Source organism: Salmo salar, chromosome 14, assembly GCF_965601325.2.
Source record: "Salmo salar chromosome 14, fSalSal1, whole genome shotgun sequence".
Taxonomy (NCBI): Eukaryota; Metazoa; Chordata; class Actinopteri; order Salmoniformes; family Salmonidae; genus Salmo; species Salmo salar.
The window spans coordinates 7,029,643-7,048,984 of record NC_138304.1 but is presented as its reverse complement, the minus strand read 5'-3'; the positions used below and the strand labels follow the sequence as shown (position 1 = coordinate 7,048,984).

The following is a 19,342-nucleotide window of genomic DNA, read 5'->3' as shown; positions in this document are numbered from 1 at the left end:
AAATGATAAATTCACAAAACAACTATTATTAGCGTCCATGTGTTTTAACCTGTCTAGGCTAGGCGGGACGAATTCGTCCCACCTACGTAACAGCCACTTGCAGCCTGTGGCGCGATTTTCAAAATCTTAAAAATCCTATTACTTCAATTTCTCAAACATATGACTATTTTACAGCCATTTAAAGATAAGACTCTCGTTAATCTAACCACACTGTCCGATTTCAAAAAGGCTTTACAACGAAAGCAAAACATTAGATTATGTCAGCAGAGTACCAAGCCAGAAATAATCAGACACCCATTTTTCAAGCCACCCATTGTCCTCCCCTCAGTAGCCTCCACTGCCAGACACATATTACAGTCATGAATGGATTGTATTAGAATTATTTTCCATTGAGAAATAAAAACAAGCCCAAAGATACCCATGTTTTTGTTTTTACATAAAGCAATTGTATTAATAGCATTGATTATAAATATCCTTAATTCAGAATGTGATACGAAATGCCGACTACAAAATGCCGACTATCACAAAGAACATGACATGAAACAATCCCGCACGAATTCCCAAACAAAAAAGACAAACTAAATACCCCCGCACTAATGACTAACAAGGAACAGGTGCGGACCTAGACAGACAAAACGAAAAGACACAGAAACGTAGATCGGTGGCAGCTAGTAGGCCGGCGACGACGACCGCCGAGCACCGCCCGCCCGGGGAGGGGCGCCACCTTCTGTGGACGCTGTGACAGGCGCATTGTGTTTCTTTACATATGGAGTCAGATGTGAAATAAACTTTTTGGCCAATATTTGCATTTTAATTAGTATCATGTTCATTAAACATAAGCAGGCTTTATCACAAGTTTCATATTAGCAAAGGTAGGTTTTGGAGCAGTTTGAAATTATAAAGTTTTGGCTGATTTTCAAAGCACACCTCACAACCAGGCTCATGACAACGGGGCGGCAGATAGCCTAGTGCTTAGAGCGTTGGACTAGTAACTGAAAGGTTGCAAGATCGAATCCCCAAGGTAAAAATCTGTTGTTCTGCCCTTGAACAAGGCAGTTAACCCACTAGGCTATCATTTGAAAATAACAATTTGTTCTAAACTGACTTCCTAGTAAAATAAAAAAAAATGTAACACATTGAATTGAAACGCAAGACCAACTCTTGCCTACACCATGCAATACATTATCACTACAACCCTACTTTAGGCCTTTCGTCTAGTGGATAACACCACCAACTTCACTATCCAATCGAGTCCACATGGGATCAAATCCTGGTTCCACACCTACTTCAACAAAAAAATTATCAGCATTTCTCTGTCTACCTACATTATCCTGTCCAACTACGACGCTTGAAGAAAAAATAAATGGCGAACAGGCTTTTCAGTTGTTTTTATGACCAAATGATTTGTCATTACAGGCACATCTGTGGTGACGGTGGTGGCAACAGATGCGGATGACCCCACATATGGAAACAGTGCCAGGGTGATCTACAGTATCCTCGAGGGCCAGCCCTACTTCTCTGTGGAACCAAAGACAGGTGAGGATTAAACCAAATCACACAGAGGTGTGTACTGTCTAAAAGCTGGATCAACGAACACCCCAAGGTGTTGGAAGCCAGGGTCAGCCACAGTGAAGCACCCCTGGAGCAGTTTTAGGGGCTAAGTGCAAAATAGGGGTACCTAGCATCCCATCAGATTCTGTGTTGTCTGCCGTCACTTATACGCATAATTACATACAAATTATTAAACCTCAGCAGGGATAGTTTGTTAGATTGCAAAATTAAAATATGAGATATATTGGAGAATTCTGACATTATGTTACACAGCAAAGTCAAGTTTCCTCAAACTTACACAGGGCAATAAGATTGAAAGCTTATTTGAGTGTTTTATGTTTTGTACATTTTCAGTTTGTAGATAAATACATTACTGAATATTTCTTCAAATTGCCCAGTAGCGGTACGTGGGTAAAATCATTGAGGAAGCCAAGCCAGGATAAAGGCCTTGTTACAACCTATGTTGTGATAATTGCAATGTTTGCTCTATAACCCATTAGTTCAACGCTGAGACAACAAAACGACAACAAATTAAATCAAATCAAATGTCATTGGTCACATACACATATTTAGCAGATGTTATTGCGGGCGTAGCGAAATGCTTGTGTTCCTAGCTCCAACAGTGCAGTAGTATCAAACAATTCACAACAATACACACAAATCTAAAAGTAAAAGAATGGAATTAAGAAATATATAAATATTATTAGAGCGATGTCGGAGTGGCATTGACTAAAATACAGTAGAATAGAATACAGTATATACATATGAGATGAGTAAAGCATGTCCAAAATTCCGCCAACAGTCACACTGTAAATAATGCATGTAACAAAATGTACATGACCTACAGCATGGTCAAGCAAGTTCATGTTTCAGTTTATTAAACAGTTTACTAAACAACTACTCAACCATCCTCATGAAGATGGTTGAGAGAATGCCAAGAATGTGCAAAGCTGTCATCAAGGCAAAGGGTGGCTACTTTGAAGAATCTCAAATATAAAATGTATTTTGATTTGTTTAACAGTTTTTTGGTTACTATATGATTCCAAATGAGTTATTTCATAGTTTTCATGTCTTCACTATTACTCTACAATGTAGAAAATATTAAAAATAAAGAAAAACCCTGGAATGAGTAGGTGTGTCCAAACTTTTGACTGGTAAAGGTAGAAAGGTAGAAATTATTATCTAGTTATCACTTAATACAACTCAAACTGTGTTTATGATGGTTGTCCTGATGTTACTGAGTGTAAGGGAGGTGCACACGTACAGTAGTCTGTTCCCAGATTAAAAGCCTCTCCTCTGCCATCAAGGACAGCATTTACAACCTAACGCGCTGCCTCTTATTTCATCATTCTCTGAGTGGAGTACTGCATGCATGAACCGGAGGGCTGACCGTGGGCGACGGGGACAAACTGTAATAACGTTCCTGAGTTATGAGTTTAAGGCTCAGAGCGGTGATGGCGCATTCGCCAAGGATTATTCTAGAATACAGCCATATGGTCATTGTCATACCAGGGAGAAACTCTTCCCAGCGAGCAAAAGAGTTTGCAATGACATCGTTATGATGTATTTTATGTTGTGGTCAGGTTGTGTACTGGTTGTTTAAGGAGGTTTTGTTAATGTCATTTAATCAACCAAAAAAATGAATCTTTATCGGGTTGTAACCTAATGATCTGACGAGATCATAAGAACCAAAATATGACTTATTTCCCATGATGCCTTGATCTCGCCATAATTTTTTTTCTATTTTCCGGAGTGTAACAAACACCAGTTGGTTGTAAATCACATGACGTCTTCTCTACCAGAACACCAGTTTACAACCAGAAAAAAACAAAATTATTACATCATGTGCCAAATTTTGCAAGCTGGGCAAGTCGTAGTGGGATTTGTCTATTCTTTTTTATGAGTTATTATAATGCATCTGAGTAAAAAATGAATCAGTCATTTCAAGACGGTTGAAAAATTGCCATGTCGAAGACATAACATAAGTTGATTCATAAAACATACCAAGATGTACCACGTTATATTATAACTGAATGCCCTAAGTAAAGTGTTACTGAATCTTTTTTTGCAGGCGTGGTCAAGACAGCTCTGCCCAATATGGACCGTGAGGCACGGGACCAGTATCTGTTGGTCATCCAGGCCAAGGACATGGTGGGCCAGATGGGAGGACTCTCTGGGACCACCTCCGTCATGGTGACTCTCACTGACGTCAACGACAACCCACCACACTTCTCTCGCAGTAAGCCCTTCTTTTCAGTCAGTTTGCACAAATTTTATTTTTATTTAACCAGGCAAGTCGGTTAAGAACAAATTCTTATTTACAATGATGATCTACACCAGCCAATCCCGGACAATGCTGGGCCAATTGTGCACCGCCCTATGGGACTCCCAATCATGGCCGGTTGTGGATTCAAACCAGGGTGTCTGTAGTGATGCCTCAAGCACTGAGATGCAGTGCCTTAGGCCGCTGCGCCACTCTGGAGTCCAAAGACTGTAAAAATGGGACCGGATGCGTCTCTGCTTGGCACGCAGCATTAAGGAGATAGACTGAGGGTACGCCTCTGCGATAGACTAGAGCTATGTCCAGGGGGTGTACTTGTACATCAAGCTGCCTCAAGAGAGAAACAGGAGATAGGCTCCTGCTCCTATGAGACATTCCGGCTCGCTCGTGCAAGGCTACTTACTTACTTACGTCCTTCTCAGGCTGGGTCTAAAGTTTGATATTTAGGGCAAAAATAACATTATTTAGATAAAACTGTCTACAGTATTTTGGGGGCGAGAATCTATCTACAGGACGATAATCAACCACAGAACAACATTACTCAACTAGAAAAGGCAATTTTTTTGTGGATATTTACAACAGTTTTTTATCGCTACCTAATGAAAGGTGGTGCCATTGTTAAGAAGACAGTATTGAGACAATGCTATAACAGCATTATTGCGTGATAGAGAAGGGGTTGACCCATCTAAAGACCTGTATTTTCAGATCAAAAAGCTCCATCCCAGATACTTGTGGAGAATGTGGATGCTTTTGTCTACCTGCCCATGGACTTCAAGTGAAATTAGCAGGCTGGCTAAATCTGGCACGTTCACAGAAATGTTGATTAATGTGCTTTGTTGCTTTCAAATAAACTTAATAAAGTGAAGTTGCAACCCTGAAGGTTCCATGGTTCCTTGAGATGTGTATAACAGTGTTAGGCTGCGTGGCGCAGCGGTCTAAGGCAATGCATCTCAGTGCTAGATGCGTCACTACAGACCCTGGTTTGATTCTAGGCTGTATCACATACAGGCCGTGATTGGGAGTCCCATAGGGCTGCACACAATTGGCACAGCGTCATCTGGGTTTGGCTGGGGTAGGTCGTCATTGTAAATAAGAATTTGTTCTTAACTGACTTGTCCAGTTAAATAAAGGTTATATATATATTTATTATTATTATTATTATTATTTTTATTTTTTTTATTTTTTAAATGACTCAGCCAGGGTTCGAGCTCCCAACCTTCCAATCTCAGGGTGGACACTAACCAAAAGTTGTTGGTTGAGAAGGAAGTGGTGGTGGGAATCTATCCACAGACATGACAGACTCACACAAGAGTTAATATAGCTCAATCTGCACAGGGTAGAGAAACCCTACAGAAAAATAACAACAAAAACAGGTAGCCTACATTTAGCAACATGGTGATGAGCGTGGACACAGAGCGAAGGTGGAAAATGGTCTCATCAATACCTTGTATGTGTGGGCTGTTTTTCTAATTTTCCTCTTCTCTCTGTCTCTCTCTGTCTCTCTCTGTCTCTCTCACCTATAGAAAGTTATCAATTCAGCATGTCTGAGTCCCTGCCGGTGGCCTCAGTGGTAGCCAAGATAAAGACGCTAGACTCGGATGTGGGGCCCAATGCTGAGATGGAGTACAGAATTGTGGATGGGGACGGCCTCGGGTTGTTCCGAATCACCCCCGACCGAGACACACAGGAAGGCCTCGTCACTCTGCAAAAGGTATAATGCAAACCTTTCCTTTAAGGAAGCCATCGCTAGAGGTCTGCTATAGTATTGCACTGTCCTCATGGACACCCTATAAGACCAATAGATAAGGTGTCCGTATTAAGACAGTGGAAGTTGTGTCAGAGTCAGAGTTTGGAGTTGGTGTCAAAGCGACAACAACACCAACTCAAATCTCCAAGTGAGTTTGACACATTCCATGGACGTGTAACTCTTGTCCATGGACACTGTATAGATGTAGATCCTTAATCTAATGCTTTTCCAACTCTGGTCCCAGATAGCTACTTTGTGTGCATGCTTTTGTTCCACCCTGGCAATAACACACCTGATACAGCTAATCATTTTACATTTTTAATTTAACCAGGAAATCCCATTGAGACACAGGCTTATGTGAAACAGGTGTGTTAGTGCTAGGCTGGAACTAAAGCCGGTAGACACCATAGCTCCTCAGGCTGTGTCCAAATCTGCCTTGCCTACTTTATTATTAACCTTTTATTAACTAGACAAGTCAGTTAAGAACAAATTCTTATTTACAATGACGGCCTAGCGGGGAACAGTGGGTTAACTGCCTTGTTCATGGGTAGAATGACAGATTTTTACCTTGTCAGCTCAGGGATTCGATTCAGCAACATTTTGGTTACTGGCCCACCACTCTAACCACTAGGCTACCTGCCGCCCCCTACTGTTTATTAAAACTACGTATTGTGTAGTAATTATATTACATACCATTTAGAATGTACTGTTTAGTATAAACGTATGCAATAAGCAACAAATATCAACAATCTAGGCTCACCCATATGGAGAATGTGTTCAAAATGCACAATTCCGTTGTTTTCCCCCATTCGTTCATGTTGATACAGACCTCCTCTTATCTGATTATCAGCTGTTGTAAAACACATGTGGGTCTGAAAAGATGATTCTCTTGCTCAAAAGCCTGCAGCGAATTCTACTAGATGAAAAGGCATTTAAAGCACACAACATTTCTGAAATTTGACATACTATAAAAGTTTATATTTTTGCAAATCCAATCAGTCTACTATTTAGAACACAAGTATGGGTATTCATACACGGCCAAAGTCTGTAAGACATCCCCTGGAATTTGAAGAACTTGACTTCTAAATGCTTCTTAAGTTTCTCTGAACTTAATCATAAAGCTTTTGACTATTGCCAAAATATCAGTTTCAAATGGAGATAAAAATATCTCTTTAGTTTTTTCTACAATTTGAATTATTTACAGACAATGAGTGTATGCTCAATACTTTGCATTTGATATCTTAAAAAGCAATAATTTCATAACTCTGACAGGATGAGTAAATGAGGAGCTGCGAGAGTGCGTCAGAAGACATTTTCAGGGTCATGTATCTTTGTCTTAAGATCAATATTTTGCCTTGGCACAGTTATGTACTGTAAGTCAATATGACAGCAATGTTCAGAGATTGAGGAGGCTCAGAAAACAGTTGTACACTGCTCAAAAAAATAAAGGGAACACTTAAACAACACAATGTAACTCCAAGTCAAACACACTTCTGTGAAATCAAACTGTCCACTTAGGAAGCAACACTGATTGACAATAAATGTCACATGCTGTTGTGCAAATGGAATAGACAACAGGTGGAAATTATAGGCAATTAGCAAGACACCCCCAATAAAGGAGTGTTTCTGCAGGTGGGGACCACAGATGCTATGCTTCCTGGCTGATGTTTTGGTCACTTTTGAATGCTGGCGGTGCTTTCACTCTAGTGGTAGCATGAGACGGAGTCTACAACCCACACAAGTGGCTCAGGTAGTGCAGCTCATCCAGGATGGCACATCAATGTGAGCTGTGGCAAGAAGGTTTTCTGTGTCTGTCAGCGTAGTGTCCAGAGCATGGAGGCGCTACCAGGAGACAGGCCAGTACATCAGGAGACGTGGAGGAGGCCGTAGGAAAGCAACAACCCAGCAGCAGGACCGCTACCTCCGCCTTTGTGCAAGGAGGAATAGGAGGAGCACTGCCAGAGCCCTGCAAAATGACCTCCAGCAGGCCACAAATGTGCATGTGTCTGCTCAAACGGTCAGAAACAGACTCCATGAGGGTGGTATGAGGGCCCGACGTCCAGAGGTGGGGGTTGTGCTTACAGCCCAACACCGTGCAGGACGTTTGGCATTTGCCAGAGAACACCAAGAATGGCAAATTCGCCACTGGCGCCCTGTGCTCTTCACAGATGAAAGCAGGTTCACACTGAGCACGTGACAGACGTGACAGAGTCTGGAGACGCCGTGGAGAATGTTCTGCTGGCTGCAACATCCTCCATCATGACCAGTTTGGCTGTGGGTCAGTCATGGTGTGGGGTGGCATTTCTTTGGGGGGCCGCACAGCCCTCCATGTGCTCGCCAGAGGTAGCCTGACTGCCATTAGGTACCGAGATGAGATCCTCAGACCCCTTGTGAGACCATATGCTGGTGCGGTTGGCCCTGGGTTCCTCCTAATGCAAGACAATGCTAGACCTCATGTGGCTGGAGTGTGTCAGCAGTTCCTGCAAGAGGAAGGCATTGATGCTATGGACTGGCCGCCCGTTCCGCAGACCTGAATCCAATTCAGCACATCTGGGACATCATGTCTCGCTCCATCCACCAACGCCACGTTGCACCACAGACTGTCCAGGAGTTGGCGGATGCTTTAGTCCAGGTCTGGGAGGAGATCCCTCAGGAGACCATCCGCCACCTCATCAGGAGCATGCCCAGGCGTTGTAGTTAGGTCATACAGGCACGTGGAGGCCACACACACTATTGAGCCTCATTTTGACTTGTTTTAAGGACATTACATCAAAGTTGGATCAGCCTGTAGTGTGGTTTTCCACTTTAATTTTGAGTGTGACTCCAAATCCAGACCTCCATGGGTTGATAAATTGGATTTCCATTGATTATTTTTGTGTGATTTTGTTGTCAGCACATTCAACTATGTAAAGAAAAAAGTATTTAATAAGATTATTTCTTTCATTCAGATCTAGGATGTGTTGTTTAAGTGTTCCCTTTATTTTTTTGAGCAGTATATAAAAAAAGAGTTTAACCCTGGGCCTTTATCTATTGTGAAGTGATTTTGGCTGACTTATTTTATTATTTCTTTCTTTTTTCTTTTTCCTCTTGTTCCTCACTTCCTTCCTGCCTTCCCCCTCTCTCTCGTTCTCTCTCCCCCCCTCCCTCTCTTCCTTATTTTTTTATTTACTCCCTTCCATATTTAAAAAAAACATTTGTCTCTTTCCTCCATCTTCAGTGGCTTGCGAAAGTATTCACCCCCCTTGGAATTTGTCCTATTTTGTTGCCTTACAACCTGGAATTGAAATGTATTGTTTGGGGGGTTTGTATCATTTGCCGTACACAACATGCCTACCACTTTGAAGATGCAAAATATTTTTTATTGTGACACAAACGAGAAATAAGACAAAAAACAGAACTTGAGCGTGCATAACTATTCACCCCCCCAAAGTCAATACTTTGTAGAGCCACCTTTTGCAGCAATTACAGCTGCAAGTCTCTTGGGGTATGTCTCTAAAAACTTGGCACATCTAGCCACTGGGATTCTTGCCCATTATTCAAGGCAAAACTGCTCCAGCTCCTTCAAGTTGGATGGGTTCCGCTGGTTTACAGCAATCTTTAAGTCATACCACAGATTCTCAATTGGATTGAGGTCTGGGCTTTGACCTAGCCATTCCAAGACATTTAAATGTTTCCCCTTAAACCACTCGAGTGTTGCTTTAGCAGTATCCTTAGGGTCATTGTCCTGCTGGAAGGTGATCCTCCGTCCCAGTCTCAAATCTCTGGAGGACTGAAACAGGTTTCCCTCAAGAATTTCCCTGTATTTAGCGCCATCCATAATTCCTTCAATTCTGACCAGTTTCCCAGTCCCTGCCGATGGAAAAACATACCCACAGCATGATGCTGCCACTACCATGCTTCACTGTGGGGATGGTGTTTTCGGGGTGATGAGAGGTGTTGGGTTTGCGCCAGACATAACGTTTTCTTTGATGGCCAAAAAGCTACATTTTAGTCTCATCTGGCCAGAGTACCTTCTTCCATATGTTTGGCGAGTCTCCCACATGCATTTTGCGAATACAAAACGTGTTTGCTTATTTTTTCTTTAAGCAATGGCGTTTTTTCTGGCCACATTCCGTAAAGCCCAACTCTGTGGAGTGTACAGCTTAAAGTGGTCCTATTGACAGATACTCCAATCTCCGCTGTGAAGCTTTGCAGCTCCTTCAGGGTTATCTTTGGTCGCTTTGTTGCCTCTCTGATTAATGCCCTCCTTGCCTGGTCTGTGAGTTTTGGTGGGCGGCCCTCTCTTGGCAGGCTTGTTGTGGTGCCATGTTCTTTCCATTTTTTAATAATGGATTTAATGGTGCTCCGTGGGATGTTCAATGTTTTGGCTATTTTTTTATAACCCAACCCTGATCTGTACTTCTCCACAACTTTGTCCCTAACCTGTTTGGAGAGGTCGTTGGTCTTCATGGTGCCCCTTGCTTAGTGGTGTTGCAGAATCTGGGACCTTCAGAACAGGTGTATATATACTGAGATCATGTGACAGATCACGTGACACTTAGATTGCACACAGGTGGACTTTATTTAACTAATTATGAGACTTCTGAAGGTAATTGGTTGTACCAGATCTTACTTAGGGGCTTCACAGGAAAGGGGTGAATACATATGCACTGTCGTGTCTTTGGCTATGCCGGATTAAGTGATATGACATGCTAACCTATAAAATTCTTTCTCTAATTAATATTACCTGATTAAGCTAATCATGTAAATGTAATTAACTAGAAAGTCGGGGCACCACGGAAGAATGTTTATAGAGCCGTTATCTTCCGAATAAACTCTTAAAATACTTAGTAATACTTTACATCGGTAGCAGTCAATATTAACCCTTATCTTATTTTCAGTCTCATAATGAAAGTTGTAAATTCTTGGCTATCTTCACGAACCCTGGCTAACAGGTTGAATCAGCAATACCAAATTGGGTTTAATTATTTATTTACTAAATACCTGAACTAATCACACAGAATACAAATGATGTCATACAGAAAATGTCCTGGTGGACGGAACCTGTATGAAAGCTGGTTACACAAAGGAAAGGGGGTTGGGCTTGAATGAAAGAGCGGGAAGATTTAGGAACAAAGAAACAGCAGCTATGCTATCGTAAATACATTATCTTATGCATTCTAAATTACCGCCCATTTGGAAAAGGAAAATGCAATAAATATTTACTCTGAGCTGCGCTTCGGTAGATTGGTCGTAGATGCTGGCCGGGTTGGCCAACAGATCTTCCTGTCCTCGGAAGAATGTCTCTGGTGGTAAATTGGATACGTGGTGGTATCTTCGTCCGTCTGTTAGACTGGATCCGTCGTCCATCCTTTCCTAGCCCCCGTCTACAGCGGCCGCTGCTAACTCAACGGCTAGGAAGTATCACTTCTGTAGTGAATAAGCTCAAAGTTCATACCATTCGCCATCAAAGCTCACGCCGAGGTTGGCTTAGTTCTGTACTTGACGTGTGTCCTTCTAACGTAGAGTCTGCAGACCTCACGTACTGGAACAACCTGGTTATCTTTTCGTCAAAGGCTTATATAGTAGAGAGGGGGAAGGATGTGTTTCATCGTTTATAACCCCTCCTCTTCACAGGGATGGGCCACTGATCAAGCAGGGCACTTTCCTTATGAAAACCCAAATCTCTCATTTGGAAGCTAAAATTACATTTAATCTCCTAACAAACAATTTCAATATCAAACATTTAAATTGCATAACAATTCCATGTTACTCTGATAACTAGAGGGTGTATACTTTCCCAGGTACAGTTTATGTTGTCCTGTCATCAGTCATAATGTCTCAGATGACAACCGAACTGACATACATGCTCATTACGTTCCCAAGCATATTTCCAACTGGTTTTATTACCAAAATATGGTTCCTTTTCCCCATTTGTTTGATGTTCCCAGACTCTCTATATTTAACACAGGCTATTCAAGTCCTTCAGTAGGGTCAGAGAGGGGAAGGGAGAAAGGTATTTATGGGGGGGGGGTCATAAACCTTACCCACAGGCCAACGTCATGACAGCACACACCACTTTTTAGTTTTACATTTGTTTGAATTTTTTTGAAACAAGTAATTTTTTTCACTTCACCATTTGTCTATTTTGTAGTCCATTATATGAAATCCAAATAAAAATCAAGTTAAATTACAGGTTGTAATGCAACAAAATAGGAAAAATGCCAATGGGGATGATAATAATTTTGCAAGGCACTGTATTCATTCCATCCATCCTACTAAAACGACCTATTGTGTAGTACTACATACTACATACTATTTACAATATACTGTTTAGTAAAAACGTATGCAGTAAGAAACAAATGTCAACATCATCCATACAAATATAATTTCATCTAATGCACAATTGCGTTGTTTCCAGCCATTTTTTCATTTTGGTACAGCACATCCCCTTATGTGATTATCAGCTGTTGTCAAACACATTACGTCCCAAAAGATGATTCTCTTCCTCAATAGCATGCAACGAATTCGTACTAGATAAAAAGCCAAAAGAATTGTTGAAATTGTCGAAATTTTGCATACAATATTTTATTAACTTTATTTTCACATTCCCAACTAGCCTACTTTTTAGAACTCAAGTACTGGTATTCAGATATGCCCAAAGTCTGACCCTCCCTCCTTCTTTCCCTACTTCCTTCAATAAATATTTCTCTCTCCCTTTCAAATCGGTAGGGCCTGGACTTTGAGACCAAGTCGAGCTACACCCTGCGTGTCGAGGTGTCCAATAGAAACATCGACCTGCGATTCCTTTCCCTTGGCCCATTTAGCGACACAGCTACAGTGCGCCTCATCGTGGAGAATGTGGACGAGCCGCCTGTTTTCTCCTTGCCGCTCAGCAAAATGTTAATATCGGAGGCAGCAAAGGTGGGCACCACCATCGGGACGGTCTCCGCACATGACCCTGACTCCACCAACAGTCCCATCAGGTAGGGGTGTGGCAAGGATTCATCATAGCAAGTTCTAAATCGTAATGCTCTGTTACTGTTTAAATGTTTTTGATCAGTTCCATTTTCTGTTTCTACGACAAATACATTTGCTGGTTGTTTAACTGCTTGTTATGTATTTGGTATGCATCAGTTGTAGCCTTCATTATTCGATGTATGATTGTTCGTTATTATAACAGCCTGCATAAATGTACAGTATGCATCCCTGATTAATGCATTCTTAATGCATTGCCCACAGATGGTCCATAGAATGCATTTATATGGTGGGTGCTGTTGAATCTGGCCCTTGATAGGAAGCCTCTTCAACAGGCTCTCTCTCCTGTCTACCTAACTCCAGGTACTCAATAGATCGCAACACCGACTTGGAGCGCTTCTTCAACATAGACGCCACCACCGGTGTCATCAGCACTGCCAAACCGCTGGACAGAGAAGTCAACGCCATACATAACATCACCATCTTCGCCATGGAGAGCTGTAAGTGTTCTTACTTTGCTCTTTCTGCAGTTGCTACATTACATACGGGTTCTTGTCAATCACTGTTAAAACTTAAAGATACACAATGGAGTTGCTAATTGTGTACATCAAATGTTGGCTTTCTGTACAATGTGGCGATTTCTGGACAATATGTCTATTTAAGGGACCCCTAAAGAGCACCCCCAGAGGCAAATGTTATGTAGTGCCTCTTCAACAGTGACATCGCATACGACTTAAGACTATTTCACACTGACAAATCCCAAATTCTCTTTAACCTCTTACATCTAGACGTTCCGCTAGCGGAACACCTGCTCCAATATCCAATGATAGGCGTGGCGCGAATTAAAAATTCCTCAAAAATACAAAAACTTCTATTTTTCAAACATATGACTATTTCACAGCATTTTAAAGACAAGACTCTCCTTTATCTAACCACACTGTCCGATTTCAAAAAGGCTTTACAGCGAAAGCAAAACATTAGATTATGTCAGCAGAGTACCAAGCCAGAAATAATCAGACACCCATTTTTCAAGCTAGCATATAATGTCACAAAAACCCAGAAGACAGCTAAATGCAGCACTAACCTTTGATGATCTTCATCAGATGACACACCTAGGACATTATGTTATACAATACATACATGTTTTGTTCAATCAAGTTCATATTTATATCAAAAAACAGCTTTTTACATTAGCATGTGAAGTTCAGAACTAGCATACAAATTGCTAACAATTTACTAAATTACTCACGATAAACGTTCACAAAAAGCATAACAATTATTTTAACAATTATAGATACAGAACTCCTCTATGCACTCGATATGTCCGATTTTAAAATAGCTTTTTGGTGAAAGCACATTTTGCAATATTCTAAGTACATAGCCCAGCCATCATGGGCTAGCTATTTAGACACCCGGCAAGTTTAGCCTTCACCAAAATCAGATTTACTATTATAAAAGTTTGATTACCTTTTGTTGTCTTCGTCAGAATGCACTCCCAGGACTGCTACTTCAATAACAAATGTTGGTTTGGTCCAAAATAATCCATCGTTATATCCGAATAGCGGCGTTTTGTTCGTGCGTCCCAGACACTATCCGAAATGGTAAATCAGGGTCGCGCGCATGGCGCAATTCGTGACAAAAAAATTCTAAATATTCCATTACCGTACTTCAAAGCATGTCAACCGCTGTTTAAAATCAATTTTTATGCAATTTATCTCGTAAAAAAGCGATAATATTCCGACCGGGAATCTCCTTTTCGGCAAACAGAGGAAAAATCACAAAGACGGGGGCGGCCAGGGCACGCGCCTAAGCCCACAGTCCCTTGATCGGCCACTTGAGAAAGGCGATAATGTGTTTCAGCCTGGGGCTGGGATGACGACATTCTGTTTTTTCCCGGGCTCTGAGCGCCCATGGAAGACGTAGGAAGTGTCACGTTAGAGCAGAGATCCTTTGTAAAAGATAGAGATGGCAAAGAAGTTCAAGAAATGGTCAGACAGGCCACTTCCTGTAAAGGAATCTCTCAGGTTTTGACCTGCCATTTGAGTTCTGTTATACTCACAGACACCATTCAAATAGTTTTAGAAACTTTGGAGTGTTTTCTATCCAAAGCCAATAATTATATGCATATTCTAGTTACTGGGCAGGAGTAGTAACCAGATTAAATCGGGTACGTTTTTTATCCAGCCGTGAAAATACTGCCCCCTAGCCATAACAGGTTAAAATGAGGTAAATCCTGTATCATAAAAGATAGACTTAAGCTTCCTGTACTATTTCCCAATGAATATCATTAGTAGAAGGCTCACTGAGATGTTGCCAAATTCTCCTGGAAGTCTGAAAATCAGTAGGGAGAACGTGCACAGACCCTTCATCTCCTTGACTTGTAAAGGAGAGTTTGAGCAGATGCTCTACTGCTACAGAGGTTGACTGCAGTTGATCACTGGCTCTAGAACTTGTAGTGTTTGATCGAGCGTCACCTTGATTCCAAACGATGGCCGAAGCTGACCCACACACACACACACTTTCCTCCCAACGCCCGGGCTCTCCCGCTGCAGACTTTGTCTGTGACCTTCACCAAAAGAAGTGCCGCTGTTCCCCAATCGTTCCATCTGACTCAGTACTACTGAGGCTGGAGCTCAATCAAACCTGCACCATGGCAAACCCCCATTGGGGTTGGAGGAGTGTAACATTGCTCCTTAATCATTTTACTTTCAACATATTTAAGTAGATTTCTAACTACTCTAACATAACGAATCCCCGAGCTGACAAAGTAAAAATATGTCTTTCTGCCCCTGAGCAGTTATCCCACTGTTCCCCAGGCGTCAAAGACGTGGATGTCGATTAAGGCAACCCCCCGCACCTCTCTGATTCAGAGGGGTTGGGTTAAATGTGGAAGACACATTTCAGTTGAATTTATTCAGTTGTACAACTGACTAGGTATCCCTCTTTCCTTTCCTTAATGTAATTATAGTTTCAACATATTTACATGTAAATACACTCTTAGAAAAAAAGGTGCTATCTAGAACCTAAAAGAGTTATTCGGCTAAAACCATAGCAGAACCCATTTTGGTTCCAGGTAGAACCCTTTTAAAAAGGGTTCTCCTATGGGGACAGCTGAAGAACCCCTTTGGAACCCTTTTTTCTACGTTTACAGTAGATAGTACTGTACACTCATAGAAAAAAGGGTTCCAAAGGGCTTCTTCAGCTCCTTAGTCACACTTCATTGCTCCTTAGTCAATGACATTTCACTTTCAACATATCAGTAGACTTGAGTAGAGTACTCTAACGTCCCTCCTTGTAAATTTAATTTAACTTTTAACATATTTTATTAGAATAGAGTACTACTATAACCTCCTCAGTCAATTTCATTTGACTTTCAAAACATTTTAAGCAGTGCGATTAATTAGACAATGAGTGAATATTGACTAAAACTCAAATCGAAGTAGATATAACGTGCATTTTTGCAGGGACAGTATATGAATTTGTTATTTTTTTATTTCACCTTTATTTAACCAGGTAGGCCAGTTGAAAAAAAGTTCTCATTTACAACTGCGACCTGGCCAAGATAAAGCAAAGCAGTACAACACAAACAACAGAGTTACACATGGAACAAACGTACAGTCAATAACACAATATAAAAAGTCTATATACAGTGTGTGCAAATGGCGCAAGGAGGTAAGGCAATAAATAGGCCATAGTAGCAAAGTAATTACAATTTAGAAAATTAACACTGGAGTGATAGATGTGCAAGTAGAAATACTGGTGCGCAAAAGAGCAAAAAAGTCAATAAAAACAATATGGGGATGAGGTAGGTAGATTGGATGGGCAATTTACAGATGGGCTGTGTACAGCTGCAGCGATCGGTAAGCTGCTCAGATAGCTGATGCTTATAGTTAGTGAGGGAGATATGTCTCCAACTTCAGCGATTTTTGCTATTCGTTCCAGTCATTGGCAGCAGAGAGCTGGAAGGAATGGCCTGCCAAAGGAGGTGGTGGCTTTGGGGATGACCAGTGAGATATACAGTTGAAGTCGGAAGTTTACATACACCTTAGCCAAATGCATTTAAACTCAGTTTTTCACAATTCCTGACATTTAATCCTAGTAAAAATTCCTTGTTTTAGGTCAGTTAGGATCACCACTTTATTTTAAGAATGTGAAATGTCAGAATAATAGTAGAGAGAATGATTTATTTCAGCTTTTATTTCTTTCATCACATTCCCAGTGGGTCAGAAGTTAACATACACTCAATTAGTATTTGGTAGCATTGCCTTTAAATTGTTTAACTGGGGTAAGTTGGGTGAATTCTCCTTGCTTGCACTCACTTTTTCAGTTCTGCCCACAAATGTTCTATGGGATGGAGGTCAGGGTTTTGTGATGGCCACTCCAATACCTTGACTTTGTTGTCCCTAAGCCATTTTGCCACAACTTTGGAAGTATGCTTGGGGTCATTGTCCATTTGGAAGACCCATTTGCGACCAAGCTTTAACTTCCTGACTGATGTCTTGAGATGTTGCTTCAATATATCCACTTAATTTTCCCACCTCACGATGCCATCCATTTTGTGAAGTGCACCAGTCCCTCCTGCAGCAAAGCACCCCCACAACATCAAATCAAAATCAAATGTATTTATATAGCCCTTCGTACATCAGCTGATATCTCAAAGTGCTGTACAGAAACCCAGCCTAAAACCCCAAACAGCAAGCAATGCATGTGAAAGAAGCACGGTGGCTAGGAAAAACTCCCTAGGAAAAACTCCCTAGAAAGGCCAGAAACCTAGAGAGGAACCAGGCTATGAGGGGTGGCCAGTCCTCTTCTGGCTGTGCCGGGTGGATATTATAACAGAACATGGTCAAGATGTTAAAATGTTCATAAATGACCAGCATGGTCAAATAATAATAATCATAGTAGTTGTCGAGGGTGCAACAAGCACGTCCGGTGAACAGGTCAGGGTTCCATAGCTGCAGGCAGAACAGTTGAAACTGGAGCAGCAGCACGGCCAGGTGGACTGGGGACAGCAAGGAGTCATCATGCCAGGTAGTCCTGAGGCATGGTCCTAGGGCTCAGGTCCCCCGAGAAAGAAAGAAAGAAAGAAAGAAAGAAAGAAAGAAAGAAAGAAAGAAAGAAAGAAAGAAAGAAAGAAAGAAAGAAAGAAAGAAAGAAAGAAAGAAAGAAAGAGAGAATTAGAGAGAGCATATTTAAATTCACACACAGGACACCGGATAAGACAAGAGAAATACTCCAGATGGAACAGACTGACCCTAGCCCCCCGACACATAAACTACTGCAGCATAAATACTGGAGGCTGAGACAGGAGGGATCAGAAGACACTGTGGCCCCATCCGATGATACCCCCGGACAGGGCCAAACAGGCAGGATATAACCCCACCCACTTTGCCAAAGCACAGCCCCCACACCACTAGAGGAATGTCTCCAACCACCAACTTACCGTCCTAACATGATGCTGCCACCCCTGTGCTTCACGGTTGGGATGGTGTTCTTCGGCTTGCAAGCATCCCCCTTTTTTCTCCAAACATAACGATGGTCATTATGGCCAAACAGTTCTATTTTTGTTTCATCAGACCAGAGGACATTTCTCCAAAAAGTACGAACTTTGTCCCCATGTGCAGTTGCAAGCCATAGTCTAGCTTTTTTATGGCGGTTTTGGAGCAGTGGCTTCTTCCTTGGTGAGCGGCCTTTCAGGTTGTCAATATAGCACTCGTTTTACTGTGGATATAGATACTTTTGTATCTGTTTCCTCCAGCATCTTCACAAGGGCCTTTGCTGTTGGTCTGGGATTGATTTGCACTTCTCCCACCAAAGTACGTTCATCTCTAGGAGACAGAACGCGTCTCCTTCCTGAGCGGTATGACGGCTGAGTGGTCCCATGGTGTTTATACTTGCATACTATTGTTTGTACAGATGAACCTGGTACCTTCAGGCATTTGGAAATTGCTCCCAAGGATGAACCAGACTCGTGGAGGTCTACAATTTTGAAATGTGGAGGCAATTATTTTGAATAAGCCTAACTCATATGCATTCTCCTGTTCTATTGTTTTCTTTTCAACTTTCTTTCATTGTCCAGAAGCCAAAGGCATTATCTTAATCATATTAGCGACCCTTGAAAGTTGTTGCATCTTTAAATCCCTCCTCTTTCTAATGGATATTTCCATTTCTGTCCATGAAACCGCTTGCATATAGAATAGAGTTTTGAAATTGAACATTCCTGCGTAGGCTTACTGCCGTGTGTACATTGATGTGCCTAAAATGTGAAGAAATAATAGTTTATCAACATTTGAAGCTAAACATTCTGATCTGTTCCTTCAGCCCTATGAAATGATAGGCATACACCTCCACTACACTACTTTGATACGTATCAGTGGGGATTAAGAATTGAGTATACGTAATGCCCACAGAAAAAATAACTGGGTATACGGCATATACCTGCATATACCCTCCACTACACCACTGCTATTGAGGAAGAGAATCATCTTTTCACACCCACGTGTATTTGACAACAGCTAATAATCAGAATAGGGGATGTCCTGTACAAAAATGAACAAATCACCATTGCACATTAGATGACGCTTTCTCAGTATGTATGATTAGTATGTTGATATTTGTTTCTTACTCCATACATTTTTACCAAACAGTGAATTCTAAATAGTAGGACGTTTGATAAGTACATAGTATGCAGTTTTAGTAAGTAGGCAAGGCAGATTTCGGACACTGTCACGTCCTGACCATAGTAAGTTGTTATTTTCTATGTTAGAGTAGGTCAGGGCGTGACAGGGGGTGTTTGTCTGTTTTTG

General features: G+C 41.5%; 1 protein-coding gene across 1 annotated transcript in view; it reads left to right on the top strand.

Moving 5' to 3' along the window:
• Positions 1-19,342, top strand: part of LOC106568679 (cadherin-7) — a 168,766-nt gene that overhangs the window by 38,952 nt on the left and 110,472 nt on the right. The window contains exons 3-7 of the mRNA XM_014139204.3: positions 1,417-1,536; positions 3,623-3,790; positions 5,356-5,543; positions 12,291-12,544; positions 12,900-13,036. Of these exons, the coding sequence (XP_013994679.3) occupies positions 1,417-1,536; positions 3,623-3,790; positions 5,356-5,543; positions 12,291-12,544; positions 12,900-13,036 (867 nt within the window). The remainder of the gene's footprint in view (positions 1-1,416; positions 1,537-3,622; positions 3,791-5,355; positions 5,544-12,290; positions 12,545-12,899; positions 13,037-19,342) is intronic.